This window comes from Thalassophryne amazonica, chromosome 8 (genome assembly GCF_902500255.1).
Source record: "Thalassophryne amazonica chromosome 8, fThaAma1.1, whole genome shotgun sequence".
Lineage (NCBI taxonomy): Eukaryota > Metazoa > Chordata > Actinopteri > Batrachoidiformes > Batrachoididae > Thalassophryne > Thalassophryne amazonica.
The window spans coordinates 118,571,109-118,588,828 of record NC_047110.1 but is presented as its reverse complement, the minus strand read 5'-3'; the positions used below and the strand labels follow the sequence as shown (position 1 = coordinate 118,588,828).

General features: G+C 42.6%; 1 protein-coding gene across 2 annotated transcripts in view; it reads left to right on the top strand.

The window, feature by feature from the left end:
• LOC117516392 (beta-1,4-galactosyltransferase 1-like) overlaps positions 1–17,720 on the top strand; it is a 149,874-nt gene that overhangs the window by 108,288 nt on the left and 23,866 nt on the right. For both annotated transcript variants that reach the window (XM_034177370.1, XM_034177368.1), the window contains exon 5: positions 6,000–6,122. In XM_034177370.1, the coding sequence (XP_034033261.1) occupies positions 6,000–6,122 (123 nt within the window). The remainder of the gene's footprint in view (positions 1–5,999; positions 6,123–17,720) is intronic.

Sequence of the window (17,720 nt, the reverse complement as noted above, 5' to 3'; positions counted from 1 at the left end):
AGGCCCCAGGGAGTGACAGCATCCCATCAGAAGTCTTAAAGAGTGGGAAATCTGTGCTGCTAAAACACTTGCACAATCTTTTCTGCAAGAATTGTGGACGGACCATCAGTCTGAAGAACACAACATCATGGCGCAGCCTGGCACCATACTCAAAACAGGTGCACAGAGGGCTGAGCAGGAGAGCTAGGAGGAAGGAGAAACTGCGGCAGCATCAGTAGGCATCACAGTACACGTGCAACAAATGCAGCAGATTGTCCTTAATGCGTTGGACTGATAAGTCATTCATGCAGGTGCAGATGGAAACAAAAGACAAAAATTTCCTATTTCAACAGTTCTTTTAGTCACACAGGAAAGATTGTTTTACCTGCTTTACATGTTTCGGCTACTTCCTGTAGCCTTCCTCAGAAGCGTCACAAGATGGGGAAGTGACATGTCTTATATGCTGCTACTTCTTGATTTGGCCAGACAGCAGGGGGAACTTACGCCCCCTACTGTCTGACATCTTCTCCAGGACAGCATCCCATGTATGTGATAGGGTGTAGGCCCCCTCATCCCGATTCATGCTTCTTGGACCTCGCTTGCGGATCTCGATGGCCTCTCTGATCCAGCGGTGATATTTGTTGCTTTCAGCACGTATGACCCTGGCATTGGGCCAGTCCATGATGTGATTTTTTTCTCTTGCAATGGTGGGATATGGCTGATTTGAGATTTTCCTGCTCGGCTTGTTCTTTTATTGCTCTTGTTTGTCTGTTGGCTGTCTCTTTTTCACATTCTTTTTGATGTTCATTTTTCCTTGTTCCAAATTGTCTCCCTGTCTCCCCAATGTATGTGTTGTTGCATGATAAGCATGGTATTTCATATATTACTGTTGGGAAAGTGTAGTGACACGGACCCACAACAGGGGGCGTAAATGAACGGACAATAGAAGGAGTCAAATTATAACACTTTACTGTTGTGAATGACACAACCAAACACAGCAGATTCAGAATGTGCAACAGTCAATCAATAAAGGTGTCGTGTGGGCAGGCTCGACGATAGGAGACGCCCATCTGGAAACGAACCGGAACCACACGATTTCCACCGCCACCGAACCCGAGGAATACTGGAGCCGCCAAGTCCCGGAGTCCCCAGGTGGCCACCTTCACGGCGTGTCGGATCTGGTACTGCTGGCAAAAAGCAAAAGACAGTCAAAGGGTGGGTGTGTGAACACCCAGTAACAATCCTGGAGGGAATTCCACCTCCACCTCTCACTCAACACGTTGCAGCGGTCTCAGAAGAAAAAGAGCGCCATCTTGCACAGCCTCCACAAAAACGACCGGTACTCCTGCAAACACTCACAATAACAGATTTACAAATCTCACAAAAAGGCTGAGAGTATTACCTCTGATAGAAGATGATATCTCGGCAGTGTGGTGGAGGTGTCTTCCTGCTTTTATACCAGATGTGGATGATTAGTGACAGCTGTCACGGAAGATGGGTGACAGCTGTCACCACTGCTTGTTCCTGAGGCGGCAGCACCCTCTCGTGCCTGAAGCCCGCACTTCAGGCAGGGTGCCCTCTGGTGGTGGGCCAGCAGTACCTCCTCTTCTGGCGGCCCACACAACAATTACATCGCATTTGTGTTCTGGTTTTATTTTGTCCTTGGGCCTAACTAAAAGCTGTCTGAGTTTGGTGTGTGGTTTGACCGGTGTATTGATATTGTATTTTTTCATGACTCTTTGGTTGCGGATGTGGATATGGTTTGCCGAAAATACACAAGCCTGACACATCACTCCGCCCCATTGTCGATAGCATAGGATCTGTCACTTATAACCTTTCCAAATCTCTTGTAGAAATCATAAAACCCCTCCTCGGACTCACTGAACAGCACTGCAGGAACTCACAACAATTGGCAAAGGACTTACAACAAATCACCATAGGACAGGATGAAATATTCATATCACACGATGTCATATCACTTTTCACAAAAACCCCAGTAGAAGCCACACTCAACATCGTACACAGTAGACTCAGTAAGGACAAATCATTCCAGAAACAAACCAAACTCACAGTTGAAGACATCATGTCACTACTCAGATTCGTTGCCACATCCACTTATTTTCAATACAACAACACCATATACAAACAGACTGAAGGCTTCGCCATGGGAGACCCGTTATCAGCCATTATGAGCGGGTTTTTCATGGAGCATCTGGAACAACAAGCTATATCCACAGCACCAGCAGATTGTAGCATATTGTTTTGGAAAAGGTACGTCGATGACATTTTAGAAAAAATAAAAACCGGACACACACAACAGCTCACAGATCACCTCAACACCATAGACCAGGGGTAGGCAACCAATTCCAGAAAGAGCCATGAGGGTGCAGGTTTTCTTTGCAGCCACTGACTCCACCAGGTGATTTTACTGATTAATATCACTTTGAGCAGATGGAATCAGTTAATCAGTGAAATCACCTGGTGGAGTCAGTGGCTGCAAAGAAAACCTGCACCCTCATGGCTCTTTCTGGAACAGGTTGCCTACCCCTGCCATAGACCATACAGGCAGCATCAAATTCACATACAAAGAGGAAACAAACAATGAAATAGCTTTTATGGATTTAAAAATACACCACAACACAGATGGCAGTATCAAACTTAAAATACACAGGAAACCCACACACACGGACCAATATTTGCTCTGGACATCAGAACACCCCACAGAACACAAGCTGTCAGTAGTCAGAACACTGTACAACCGGGCCACTATAGTCACAGATACACAGGACAGGGAAGAGGAGGAGACACACATACACAATGCATTCACAAACTGCCAGTATCCACAATGGGCAATAGAAAAAGGTAAAAAAAACAGGTACAAAACACAGAAAAACATGTACAAAAGAAGAAAAAGAACACTCTCAACAAAAACAAACCGGCCATAGTCACACTGCCGTATATCAGGGGGGGTCACTGAACGCATCCAAAGAGTCATGAAAAAATACAATATCAATACACCGGTCAAACCACACACCAAACTCAGACAGCTTTTAGTTAGGCCCAAGGACAAAAAACCAGAACACAAATGCAATGTAATATATGAAATAACATGCTTATCATGCAACAACACATACATTGGGGAGACAGGGAGACAATTTGGAACAAGGAAAAATGAACATCAAAAAGAATGTGAAAAAGAGACAGCCAATAGACAAACAAGAGCAATAAAAGAACAAGCCGAGCAGGAAAATCTCAAATCAGCCATATCCGACCATTGCAAGAGGAAAAAATCACATCATGGACTGGACCAATGCCAGGTTTTACGTGCTGAAAGCAACAAATACCACCGCTGGATCAGAGAGGCCATCGAGATCCGGAAGCGAGGTCCAAGAAGCATGAATCGGGATGAGGGGGCCTACACCCTATCACATACATGGGATGCCGTCCTGGAGAAGATGTCAGACAGTAGGGGGCGTAAGTTCCCCCTGCTGTCTGGCCAAATCAAGAAGTAGCAGCCTATAAGACACGTCACTTCCCCATCTTGTGATGCTTCTGAGGAAGGCTACAGGAAGTAGCCAAAACATGTAAAGCAGGTAAAACAATCTTTCCTGTCTGACTAAAAGAACTGTTGAAATAGTTAACTTAAGAAGACAGTATGAAATTTCACAAATGTACAAAAATTTCCTGTATATTTGTATTGTCAACTCTGTTGGTAGCATGGCCCAAGCCTCTTTGAGTCTGGTCTGCTTGAGGTTTCGTCTTCACATCATCGAGGGAGTTTTCCTTACTGCTGTCACCTGTGTGCTTGCTCTCTGAGTTGGCAAGGTTAAACCTTACTTGTGTGAAGTACCTTGAGGCAGCTTTGTTCTGATTTGCCACTATATTAATGAAATGGTTCAAATTCCAGAAAATCACTAAGGGCCCTTGTGTAAGGTCCTTAATCCCCTAGTTGCTCCCAGTGTGTAGTGGGCGCCTTGAATGGCAGCAGCCTCACATCGGGGTGAATGTGAGGCATTGACGTATAAAGCGCTTTGAGCGTCTGATGCAGATGGAAAAATGCTATATAAATGCAGTCCATAAACTGAAATTGAATTGTAAAAGTGTATAAAAAATGAACAAACATTTAAAAATTATGTAATTAACAGGAAATGGTTGAGTACTTCCTTTAAAAACTGTTGAGGTCTAAGGTTCTAAAAACATTCTCGAGCTGCTGGTCCAGTGACAATCATGCTATTTCAAATAATCATATTTGTCAATTTCATGCTACAATTATATTATTCTGTTAATTCCTATATGCCACTCTTTATATTTATGACCTAGTTTGTACAAAAGAGATTTGAGAAAGGTGGCAGACATTATAGACCCCTCATTTTCTTATGTTTCTTTGGATACTATTGTGTCTGTGTGCATGTGTTTGTGTGCATGCGTTTGTTTGTACAGCACTTTGGGTCAGCTTTGGCTGTAGTAAAGTGCTTTATAAATAAAGATGGTATGGTACTGTGTGTTCTATACATATGTTGTGGATATTTTATGCAAAACTAAATTGGAGTATTTTCCATCACCCGGGAGATTTCCCGGGTGAGGGGCAGATGTCCTAGGACATCTGCCCCTCCACCACCCGATATGTTCCCCAGGGGGGAAGATGTACTGTTACACTGGACAACCACGTGGAATGTGAGCAGATCCAGTCTGCACTGAGTCGTGCACAAGTGCAGCCCAAAGGTTGTCGGACAACAGTACAGAGATACAGAATGCTATCAGACTGCACTAGAAACATAAATAATGCGCCCAGACTGGCGGATGGATGCATGCAATGACCTCTGACCAGGACATTGCGGCGGCAGAAAGGGCATGAGTCCCCCACACATGGACTGTCAGCACTGTGCTCACGGACACGGCATAGCAATGGCGATGTGTTGAGCACATGGAGTGCACGGGAGAGCTGTGCTCCGTGCTGACTGGTCGGTTCACTGATGCACAGCCCGACTCATGACTGCGCCTGACATGGGATCTATTTATGCTGTGGTGGACAGAGCATTTTTGCACTGGTGTTGTCAAGAAACTGAGTGCACGGGAGAGCTGTGTGCCATGCTGACCAGTTGGATCACCACTGCACAGCAGGACAGCCCTTGACATGAGATATATTCATGCCGTAGTGAATGGGGCATTTTTGAGCTGGTGTCAGCAGCAAATGGCACAGCTGTGGCAAGAGGGGCTTCCCTGGCCGTTGTCCGCCCTGCGCTGTGAAACGCATCTTAGGCTGTACTGGAGGTGAGTTCACATGTATATTTATGGTGTCATAGGCTGGCGAAACATTTCCACACTCATTACTCTGACAGAGTTGGATGGTAAATATGTCATAATCTGTGTATTATAGGGGTGGCATCCTGTTCACCTGCGTTGCAGGCACTGCGCCGAGCCTCTGACGTGCACACTGATGCATGAACTTGCACTGACAGACAGTGCTTTTGGTTTGATTTCGCAATGTCCACATCCACTGCACATGATGAATGCATGCCGCATACATGTTGCATATCAACATATCCTTTCCCTGAATGGGATGCAGTGTGGGTGCACATACGTGGCATAAGCGGGACATGCCAGCAGGATCTGATGTGCCCAATCCATGTCGGGGTTCCCCCAATTGCGATCAGATTGTTCCAACTGCTTTTAGAACATCATACAAACAGGTAGATTGCCGTGGGATTGTGCTCAGACTGCACATAGACTGCCGTTGGATGGGTGTCCCACCTGGATTGCGCCACAAGTGTTTTGCACATGTGAATAACATTCAAAGCAGCCGCACGAATAGGCCCACCCATGTCAACTGCTCTGACGCTGCTGTCCGACGTTTTCAGACCACACCGATACTTCTCGGATATGAGCCGATTCGTCATTCTGACGCTGTTCGGCCTCACTCAATGCTATGTGTGATGGGGGTCTTGTAATATTAACATTTACTACTGATTCCATGTTTTGGACACTTTGTGTATTTGATGACCTTTTTCTGTTTCTCTCAGGTTGCCACATCCTCAATTTTTTGGCGGTATTACGTCAATGAATAAGGAGCAGTTCCAGATGGTAAATGGCTATCCCAACAACTACTGGGGCTGGGGAGGAGAAGATGACGACCTCTCCAAGAGGTGCAGACCATAAACACAGACGATCACATCTGACACATGATGATGACACATGACCCATGTCAGCTGTAAGGACTCCAAAATTTAGCTCATCTGAACCGAAGTCCATCTCCTGTCTATAACTCAAAGAAAATGCTTCAGTTCTTCATGGATTTTAATTTTGATGGTTTTGTTTGCTTCATCATGGATCCCAATATATAATGTCGTGGTAATTTTGAGCTTTTAATGATGTCTTTGAACTGTTCTTTTCTCAAGGTTGAATAATTGTACAACAAACATCATTAAGGACTTAAAAAAAACAAGAACTGGGTGCACAAGTTTGAATTTTTTTGGATCTTCTGTAATCCACAAAGGGTCAAAATTATATATACACCCCAAATAATATTTGGTTAAATGTCTTTTAGCAAGCTGCACCTCGACCAGATGCTTTTGGTCACCAGCAACAAGCTTCTGGCAAATTTCTGGCTGATATTTGCCCTCCCTTCTTGGCAGAATCGGTAGAATCCATTAACATTGGTTTGTTTCTTGGCACTAACCCAACTTTTAAGTGTCATTCACAAGTTTTCAATAAGACTGAGATCGGGCCTTTAAGTTATATTATGAGCTTAATGTTAGCCTGCTTTATCCAACCCATAACCCACTCCAATGTCTGTTTGGGTTTATTGTCGTGTTGGAACACCCAATTTTGGTCAAGTTTCAACCATGTAGCTGTTGATTTGCAGTAGCATTGAAGAATTTGGAGGTCATTCTCCTTCTTCATTATTCCACGCACTTTGTACAAAGCTGCAGCACCACTGACAGCAAAACAGCTCCAGAGCATGATGATACCACCACCATGCTAGACAGTTGGTACAGTGTTCTCAGGTTTGAAAGCCTTACCTTTACTCTTGTCATTGTGCATAAATAGCTCAATCTTTGTCTTGTCCAACCAAAAAACTTTTGTCCAGAAGACATTTGCCTAGTCCATGTGGGCAGGGTTAGGGTTATCTCCATGGACTGGCATCCTCTCAGTCCATGGAGATGTAAAATCCTCTTCACTGTGGACAGTGATAGTGGTATTCCAGCAGTTTCCAGTTTATGATAGGCCTGAGCCTTGGTGGTCCCTGGGTTTTTTACTGAACATCCTAACCAACAGGGGCAGACCTGAGGCAGGCCAACCGGGCAGCTGCCCGGAGCGGCATCACGGGGGGGGGCGGCACGAGCGTGCGAAAAAAAAGGTAAAAAAAAAAAAACGGGGGGGTTGTCCTGACGGGGGAGTTCGTGGTTACGTTAAGCAGAGCGCCCCCCCCCATCTCACCTCTCGTGTTAGGTGAGCAACGCTGCACAGTGCAGAGTTTGTGCAGAGGGAGGGGGGAATCATTCAATGTTTGGACAAGGAGGTGGTTGAAACGGAGTAAGACATAATCATGGATAGGAAACGATCAAAGCCATCAGGTGCACAATTTCGAAAGAAAAAGAAAGAAAAAAAGGAGAAACAAGCAAATGAAAAAGGTATTAACTGATTTACGTATTCCTGCAGCTTCACAGTGCTTTAAACTCAGTTCAATAGTGAAGCAAAAACTGCAGCGAAACGAGACGAGTCATTGGATAAATGCTGGGCTTTGTCCCGCCCATCGGACGCTCAGCGTGTCTGGGGGTCTATGGGGCAGTGGGCGGGCCTCGGCCGGCCCGGACGCTCAGCTTCTGCATGATGATTGGATGATCTGTCTGAGGCTGAATCCCTTTTTGATTGACAGCGAAATGAGCGAATCAGCGATCTTTTGGTGTAAACATCCGTGGGAGCATTTTTTAATTTTCATTCTGTTCTGAGTTGAACCGGAGACTTTCTTAATCCTCTTAGCGGCATTTTCTTTGTTAAAAACGACTAGCGACAAATCGAGCTTCTATTTTTTTTTTTTTTGTAGCTGCTTGTGTTTGCAGACTGACTTCTATCTCAGTTTCTGTTCCTACCGAGCAGCGGGTGCTGCTGAGCTCCTCCACCGTCACAAAGCGCTCACAGGCGGACAAACTTCACACTAGCCTCGCGCCAGTCCCAGCTAGCGAGCTAGCTAGGTAGCTGCACATAATGGCAGACAATTTGAATGTTGTTGTGGATTTTGGTGAAGCCATTTGATAGTCTTCCTTACGAAGAAGCCGTGGCTGCTGTCATGACTTCAGCTCTCAATGGTTTGCAGGCCAAAGTTAAAGCAACAGCCCCCAGGTCAATGTTTGTGCATTGCTCTGCTCACAGACTGAATCTGGTTCTGTCTCGGGGCTAAATGCTTATCTGAGTGCAGAATATTTTTTGCATCACTCTCTGGGTTTGCCACATTTTTCTCAAAATCCACAAAGAGGATGTCTTTTCTTGAGTCTGCAGGCTGCTCAAGGTTGCCCAGAAATGCTCCTACAGGATGGAATTTCACATCACGGATAGTGAGCACTGTGGCAAACAGTTATGATGCCTCCTGCAAACTTTTGTATATAGACTGTTCTCCTCTTACTTCTTTTGCACTTCTTGTTATTTATGACAAATTATTGTGGTTTGCCATTTTTTTCTAATATTTATTTCATTCATTTAAAAGAAAAAACAGAAAAGCAGAAATAACAAAACATTACAAACTGCTGAATGAAAATAAGCAGATTGGAAGAACCAGTCTTATATTTTCTGCCCCTTTTTTACAATACAATCTTGCAATATCAAGCATCATAACTTTGTCACATGCCACCGACTTATTTCATAATCTTAACCATTATGTAGAAGATTACATCCCTAACAGATTACATTTTAAACTTCAAACATTCTAAACATTATTAACAGATTACATTTTTGGCTTTGTCACAGCCCACTGACTTATTTCATAGTTTCATACTTACTAAATACATCTAGTTTAATATGTTTTTTAAATAATTTAAGCAACCTTGATTCTTTGATTTCTTTATTGAGGTTGTTCCATAATTTTACACCATACACTGCAATACTCCGTTCCTTTATCTTGGTTCTGAATCTTGTTTTTTTTAAAGACTTCTATGCCTTTCAAATTATAACTACTTTTCAAACATATTTTGAATGTTTAATGGTAAGGTATTGTTATTCGCTTGGTACATTTTTTGTAATAATTTCAAATCAACTAAATCATGAAATTTAAGTACCCTATACTTAATGAACATGTAGTGTAGATACACTACATATGTAGTTATATACACTACATTGCTCTGTTTGTAACTAGGGATCATGTCCTTAGGGTGAACTAACTAGGGACATGATCCCTAGTTACAAACAGAGCAATGTAGTGTATTCTATCAGATGTCAGGAAAACTGTAACGAACACTACATAGGTGAAACGAAGCAACCTTTACACAAAAGGCTATACCAGCACCGCAGAGAGGTCACCAGTGGACCTCAGTCTGCAGTTCATCAATCAATCAATCAATTTTTTATATAGCGCCAAATCACAACAAACAGTTGCCCCAAGGCGCTTTATATTGTAAGGCAAGGCCATACAATAATTATGTAAAACCCCAACGGTCAAACGACCCCCTGTGAGCAAGCACTTGGCTACAGTGGGAAGGAAAAACTCCCTTTTAACAGGAAGAAACCTCCAGCAGAACCAGGCTCAGGGAGGGGCAGTCTTCTGCTGGGACTGGTTGGGGCTGAGGGAGAGAACCAGGAAAAAGACATGCTGTGGAGGGGAGCAGAGATCGATCACTAATGATTAAATGCAGAGTGGTGCATACAGAGCAAAAAGAGAAAGAAACAGTGCATCATGGGAACCCCCCAGCAGTTTACGTCTATAGCAGCATAACTAAGGGATGGTTCAGGGTCACCTGATCCAGCCCTAACTATAAGCTTTAGCAAAAAGGAAAGTTTTAAGCCTAATCTTAAAAGTAGAGAGGGTGCCTGTCTCCCTGATCTGAATTGGGAGCTGGTTCCACAGGAGAGGAGCCTGAAAGCTGAAGGCTCTGCCTCCCATTCTACTCTTACAAACCCTAGGAACTACAAGTAAGCCTGCAGTCTGAGAGCGAAGCGCTCTATTGGGGTGATATGGTACTACGAGGTCCCTAAGATAAGATGGGACCTGATTATTCAAAACCTTATAAGTAAGAAGAAGAATTTTAAATTCTATTCTAGAATTAACAGGAAGCCAATGAAGAGAGGCCAATATGGGTGAGATATGCTCTCTCCTTCTAGTCCCCGTCAGTACTCTAGCTGCAGCATTTTGAATTAACTGAAGGCTTTTTAGGGAACTTTTAGGACAACCTGATAATAATGAATTACAATAGTCCAGCCTAGAGGAAATAAATGCATGAATTAGTTTTTCAGCATCACTCTGAGACAAGACCTTTCTGATTTTAGAGATATTGCGTAAATGCAAAAAAGCAGTCCTACATATTTGTTTAATATGCGCTTTGAATGACATATCCTGATAAAAAATGACTCCAAGATTTCTCACAGTATTACTAGAGGTCAGGGTAATGCCATCCAGAGTAAGGATCTGGTTAGACACCATGTTTCTAAGATTTGTGGGGCCAAGTACAATAACTTCAGTTTTATCTGAGTTTAAAAGCAGGAAATTAGAGGTCATCCATGTCTTTATGTCTGTAAGACAATCCTGCAGTTTAGCTAATTGGTGTGTGTCCTCTGGCTTCATGGATAGATAAAGCTGGGTATCATCTGCGTAACAATGAAAATTTAAGCAATACCGTCTAATAATACTGCCTAAGGGAAGCATGTATAAAGTGAATAAAATTGGTCCTAGCACAGAACCTTGTGGAACTCCATAATTAACTTTAGTCTGTGAAGAAGATTCCCCATTTACATGAACAAATTGTAATCTATTAGACAAATATGATTCAAACCACCGCAGCGCAGTGCCTTTAATACCTATGGCATGCTCTAATCTCTGTAATAAAATTTTATGGTCAACAGTATCAAAAGCAGCACTGAGGTCCAACAGAACAAGCACAGAGACGAGTCCACTGTCCGAGGCCATAAGAAGATCATTTGTAACCTTCACTAATGCTGTTTCTGTACTATGATGAATTCTAAAACCTGACTGAAACTCTTCAAATAGACCATTCCTCTGCAGATGATCAGTTAGCTGTTTTACAACTACCCTTTCAAGAATTTTTGAGAGAAAAGGAAGGTTGGAGATTGGCCTATAATTAGCTAAGATAGCTGGGTCAAGTGATGGCTTTTTAAGTAATGGTTTAATTACTGCCACCTTAAAAGCCTGTGGTACATAGCCAACTAACAAAGATAGATTGATCATATTAAGATCGAAGCATTAAATAATGGTAGGGCTTCCTTGAGCAGCCTGGTAGGAATGGGGTCTAATAAACATGTTGATGGTTTGGATGAAGTAACTAATGAAAATAACTCTGACAGAACAATCTGAGAGAAAGAGTCTAACCAAATACCGGCATCACTGAAAGCAGCCAAAGATAACGATACGTCTTTGGGATGGTTATGAGTAATTTTTTCTCTAATAGTTAAAATTTTGTTAGCAAAGAAAGTCATGAAGTCATTACTAGTTAAAGTTAATGGAATACTCAGCTCAATAGAGCTCTGACTCTTTGTCAGCCTGGCTACAGTGCTGAAAAGAAACCTGAGGTTATTCTTATTTTCTTCAATTAGTGATGAGTAGAAAGATGTCCTAGCTTTACGGAGGGCTTTTTTATAGAGCAACAGACTCTTTTTCCAGGCTAAGTGAAGATCTTCTAAATTAGTGAGACGCCATTTCCTCTCCAACTTACGGGTTATCTGCTTTAAGCTGCGAGTTTGTGAGTTATACCACGGAGTCAGGCACTTCTGATTTAAAGCTCTCTTTTTCAGAGGAGCTACAGCATCCAAAGTTGTCTTCAATGAGGATGTAAAACTATTGACGAGATACTCTATCTCCCTTACAGAGTTTAGGTAGCTACTCTGCACTGTGTTGGTATATGGCATTAGAGAACATAAAGAAGGAATCATATCCTTAAACCTAGTTACAGCGCTTTCTGAAAGACGTCTAGTGTAATGAAACTTATTCCCCACTGCTGGGTAGTCCATCAGAGTAAATGTAAATGTTATTAAGAAATGATCAGACAGAAGGGAGTTTTCAGGGAATACTGTTAAGTCTTCTATTTCCATACCATAAGTCAGAACAAGATCTAAGATATGATTAAAGTGGTGGGTGGACTCATTTACTTTTTGAGCAAAGCCAATAGAGTCTAATAATAGATTAAATGCAGTGTTGAGGCTGTCATTCTCAGCATCTGTGTGGATGTTAAAATCGCCCACTATAATTATCTTATCTGAGCTAAGCACTAAGTCAGACAAAAGGTCTGAAAATTCACAGAGAAACTCACAGTAATGACCAGGTGGACGATAGATAATAACAAATAAAACTGGTTTTTGGGACTTCCAATTTGGATGGACAAGACTAAGAGACAAGCTTTCAAATGAATTAAAGCTCTGTCTGGGTTTTTGATGAATTAATAAGCTGGAATGGAAGATTGCTGCTAATCCTCCTCCTCGGCCCGTGCTACGAGCATTCTGACAGTTAGTGTGACTCGGGGGTGTTGACTCATTTAAACTAACATATTCATCCTGCTGTAACCAGGTTTCTGTTAGGCAGAATAAATCAATATGTTGATCAATTATTATATCATTTACCAACAGGGACTTAGAAGAGAGAGACCTAATGTTTAATAGACCACATTTAACTGTTTTAGTCTGTGGTGCAGTTGAAGGTGCTATATTATTTTTTCTTTTTGAATTTTTATGCTTAAATAGATTTTTGCTGGTTGTTGGTGGTCTGGGAGCAGGCACCGTCTCTACGGGGATGGGGTAATGAGGGGATGGCAGGGGGAGAGAAGCTGCAGAGAGGTGTGTAAGACTACAACTCTGCTTCCTGGTCCCAACCCTGGATAGTCACGGTTTGGAGGATTTAAGAAAATTGGCCAGATTTCTAGAAATGAGAGCTGCTCCATCCAAAGTGGGATGGATGCCGTCTCTCCTAACAAGACCAGGTTTTCCCCAGAAGCTTTGCCAATTATCTATGAAGCCCACCTCATTTTTTGGACACCACTCAGACAGCCAGCAATTCAAGGAGAACAGGCGGCTAAACATGTCACTCCCGGTCCGATTGGGGAGGGGCCCAGAGAAAACTACAGAGTCCGACATTGTTTTTGCAAAGTTACACACCGATTTAATGTTAATTTTAGTGACCTCCGATTGGCGTAACCGGGTGTCATTACTGCCGACGTGAATTACAATCTTACCAAATTTACGCTTAGCCTTAGCCAGCAGTTTCAAATTTCCTTCAGTGTCGCCTGCTCTGGCCCCCGGAAGACAATTGACTATGGTTGCTGGTGTCGCTAACTTCACATTTCTCAAATAGAGTCGCCAATAACCAGAGTTTGATCCTCGGCGGGTGTGTCGTCGAGTGGGGAAAAACGGTTAGAAATGTGAACGGGTTGGCGGTGTACACAGGGCTTCTGTTTAGAACTACGCTTCCTCCTCACAGTCACCCAGTCAGCCTGCTTGGGATCTGCCAGGGGGGAACTAACGGCGGCTAAGCTACCTTGGTCCGCACCGACTACAGGGGCCTGGCTAGCTGTAGAATTTCCACGGTGCGGAGCCGAGTCTCCAATTCGCCCAGCCTGGCCTCCAAAGCTACGAATAAGCTACACTTATTACAAGTACCATTACTGCTAAAGGAGGCCGAGGAATAACTAAACATTTCACACCCAGAGCAGAAAAGTGTGGGAGAGACAGGAGAAGCCGCCATGCTAAACCGGCTAAGAGCTAGTAGCTACGCTAACCTAGCGGATTCCTAAAAACACGCAAAGTGAATAATTTAGAGGTGATTCAGCAGAAGGAGTGCTTTAGTTAAGGCACGTAAAGATTACACTGGGAAACAAATCGTAATCTAGATAACTAGATCAATCTAACTGCGCAGACTAATCAGCTAACAGATACAGTAAAACACCGCTGTGCTCCGGAACAGGAAGTGATACAATACCGCAGTGAGAGCCAACCACCAGTGAGCCAACCACCTTAAAGACTCTAACCACACGTTTGAGGACAAGGAAGTTAAAATATTAGCCAGAGAGAAGAAATGGTTTGAGAGAGGGTTCAAGGAGGCATTCTTTGTGAAACATCTGAAACCCAGCCTTAACCGGGGAGGGGGTCTGAGACACACATTATCCCCTGTTTACAATGGGGTAGTCAGGTCAAAGGAGTTTCAGTCTTTTGTTCATGGTAATGAGTCATTCACGTCATCAGCAGAGTCATCAAGGGAGCCACAGCTGCCCTGTCATTAGGAGGGTGCTAACTAGAGCACAATAGGTTCTAATTAGAGCTATTGTTTAGTCACTAGCCTTAGCAGTCTGCCTCTCGGTAGGAGGGGTCTGGTTAGGTTTAAAACTCCAGCTGTTGTGACTTCGGATCATTCTTCTCGACAAGAGTCAAGACAGAAGTCAGACTACCAGAGCAATAATTTTAGCTGAGGAAGCTTCTGCGATTTGAAGCGAAACGTCCTTGCGTCAAGCAACCCAGTCCAGTCGAAGCTTCTCTACTATGGAAACCACCTGGACAACTGAAAGCCTACACAGAAACATCTGCCAACACTAGTTTCCAATTCCCTAAATTTTTACCTTAGAAAAAATTTTCAAGGTCAAAGTCCTGTTAGAAGTGGCTTTTCAGAAACCAAAATGAAATGCAGAATATAAATCAAAGGGGCTTTTCAATGTTTAAAACAAATATCTGCTAAATCCTCAATACAGATCAGTCGCAGTGCAAACTTTGTTCATTGAGAGTGCCAGCTTACACCTCACTGTCACAAATTAGAGTGATTAAGGTACTTTCGATTGAGATATAATGTGAAATGTACATCGAATGGGCTTTTCAATATTAAATTCGCCAAGTGCTTGCTCATAGGGAGTCGTTTGACCGTTGGGGTTTTTCTGTAATTATTGTATGGCTTTTGCCTTACAATATAAAGCGCCTTGGGGCAACTGTTTGTTGTGATTTGGCGCTATATAAAAAAATTGATTTGATTTGAAATTCAAATGTCCACAAAATCCACAATCTGGATCAGATCTGGATCAAACTTTGTCACGTGATAGAGTGTCAGTCTGCACCTCACTGTCAAATATGAATTGTAGCACGTTTGATTACGGTATAAGGTAAAATATAATTGAAATGTCCACACAATCCAACTGGCGACTTGCTTCCAACAGACTGTGTGCTGAATTGACGCCCTTGTAATCACAACAAGGTTGTATTCATTTCTTTTATTTCTGTTTAACATTTCTTTTAGTTTTTAAGTGTATCTATTGTGAATCTTATTTAACTAAATTTCTCCTGTTGTGAATCTTAGGAGTGGTTCGTGTTTCACTAGTGGTTAGCTTGCGCTAGCTCAGCCACATTTTTTTTTTTGTAATTGTTTTTTTCATGGACCATCTTACTGAGAATAAACTTTTTGAGCCATTGCAGTCTGCTTTTAGAAAATATTATTCCACAGAGATGGCTCTCACTAAAGTGGTGAATGATCTTCTGCTTACAATGGATTCAGACACCACTACGGTTCTGGTGCTGTTAGATCTCAGTGCTGCGTTTGATACAGTGGATCATCATATTCTACTTGATAGGCTGGAAAATCATTTTGGGATTACTGGGAGTGCCCATGCATGGTTGCCGTCATACCTGACCAGTTGTTCTCACTGTGTTTTTTACAATAACACCACCTTAATGACATGAAATTTGGGATTCCACAGGGGTCCATCTTAGGTCCCCTGCTTTTCTCCATTTATATAGCATCCCTTGGGCACATATTGCAGTGTTTTGGGATTACATACTTTTCACTGCTGTGCTGATGATACTCAGTTATACGTGCTGATTTTCTAGGTTTGTGTGTCATACATCACACTGACAAAGTGAGGAATGTTGGGGTAATTTTTGATCCTACGTTGTCCTTTAACCTCCACATTAGAGATATTACGAGGACTGCTTTCTTCCACCTGTGAAATATAGCGAAGATTCGTCCAGTTCTATCTATGGCTGATGCCGAGACCCTGATTCATGTGTTTATCACTTCTAGATTGGACTACTGCACTGTTCTATTTTCTGGTTTACCGCACTCCAACATTAGGATCCAATTGGTTCAAAATGCTGCTGCCACACTTTTGACAGGAAGCAGAAAGTTCAACCACATCACACCCATTTTGGCATCTTTTCACTGGCTTCCTGTCCCTGTGAGATCAGATTTTAAGGTTCTGCTACTAACCTATAAAATTATTCACGGACTGGCACCTCCTTACTTAACTGACCTACTTAAACCCTACGTACCAGCCTGGGCTTTGCGTTCTCAGGGTGAAGGACTATTTTGTGTGCCTAGGGTGAATAAAAAGTCTGCGGGTCATAGAGCTTTCTCTTATCATGCCCCTGTTCTGTGGAATGATCTCCCTGCATCAATAAAACAGTCAGATTCTCTAGACTTTCAAGTCCAGACGCACTTATTTTCCGTTTCGTATGGCTAGCATATTGGCATAGTATATTTCTACACTTTTTACTCTTTTAATTCATTTTATTAGTAAACAGAGCGTGCCGCGGCCTCAACTTTATCTAAAGTCTGGGTCTTTTAGTGAAGCTTAGGGCTAGTGGCCGGCAATCACCTTATTATTTCTTCTGTTTTTAATTGTTGTTAAATGCTGACAAATTTTACTGTATTTCTTGACTTTCTGCCACCTGATTCTGTTTTTTCTCTCTCTTTGAGGTGCAGCTCCATCCAGGGATGATTAGATTAGATGAGATTTATTGTCACTGTCATTACACGAGTGCAACAACAATGAAATTACGTTTACACTCCAATTACCTCAGAGAAGATACAGCAATTAATCCACAATTATTACTTGTTTACCGTAATAATGGCACACATCAGGATTAAAGACAACACATACAACACATATTGTACTTGGCCCCACAAATCTTAGAAACATGGTGTCTAACCAGATCCTTACTCTGGATGGCATTACCCTGACCTCTAGTAATACTGTGAGAAACCTTGGAGTCATTTTTGATCAGGATATGTCATTCAAAGCGCATATTAAACAAATATGTAGGACTGCTTTTTTGCATTTACGCAATATCTCTAAAATTAGAAAGGTCTTGTCTCAGAGTGATGCTGAAAAACTAATTCATGCATTTATTTCCTCTAGGCTGGACTATTGTAATTCATTATTATCAGGTTGTCCTAAAAGTTCCCTGAAAAGCCTTCAGTTAATTCAAAATGCTGCAGCTAGAGTACTAGCGGGGACTAGAAGGAGAGAGCATATCTCACCCATATTGGCCTCTCTTCATTGGCTTCCTGTTAATTCTAGAATAGAATTTAAAATTCTTCTTCTTACTTATAAGGTTTTGAATAATCAGGTCCCATCTTATCTTAGGGACCTCGTAGTACCATATCACCCCAATAGAGCGCTTCGCTCTCAGACTGCAGGCTTACTTGTAGTTCCTAGGGTTTGTAAGAGTAGAATGGGAGGCAGAGCCTTCAGCTTTCAGGCTCCTCTCCTGTGGAACCAGCTCCCAATTCAGATCAGGGAGACAGACACCCTCTCTACTTTTAAGATTAGGCTTAA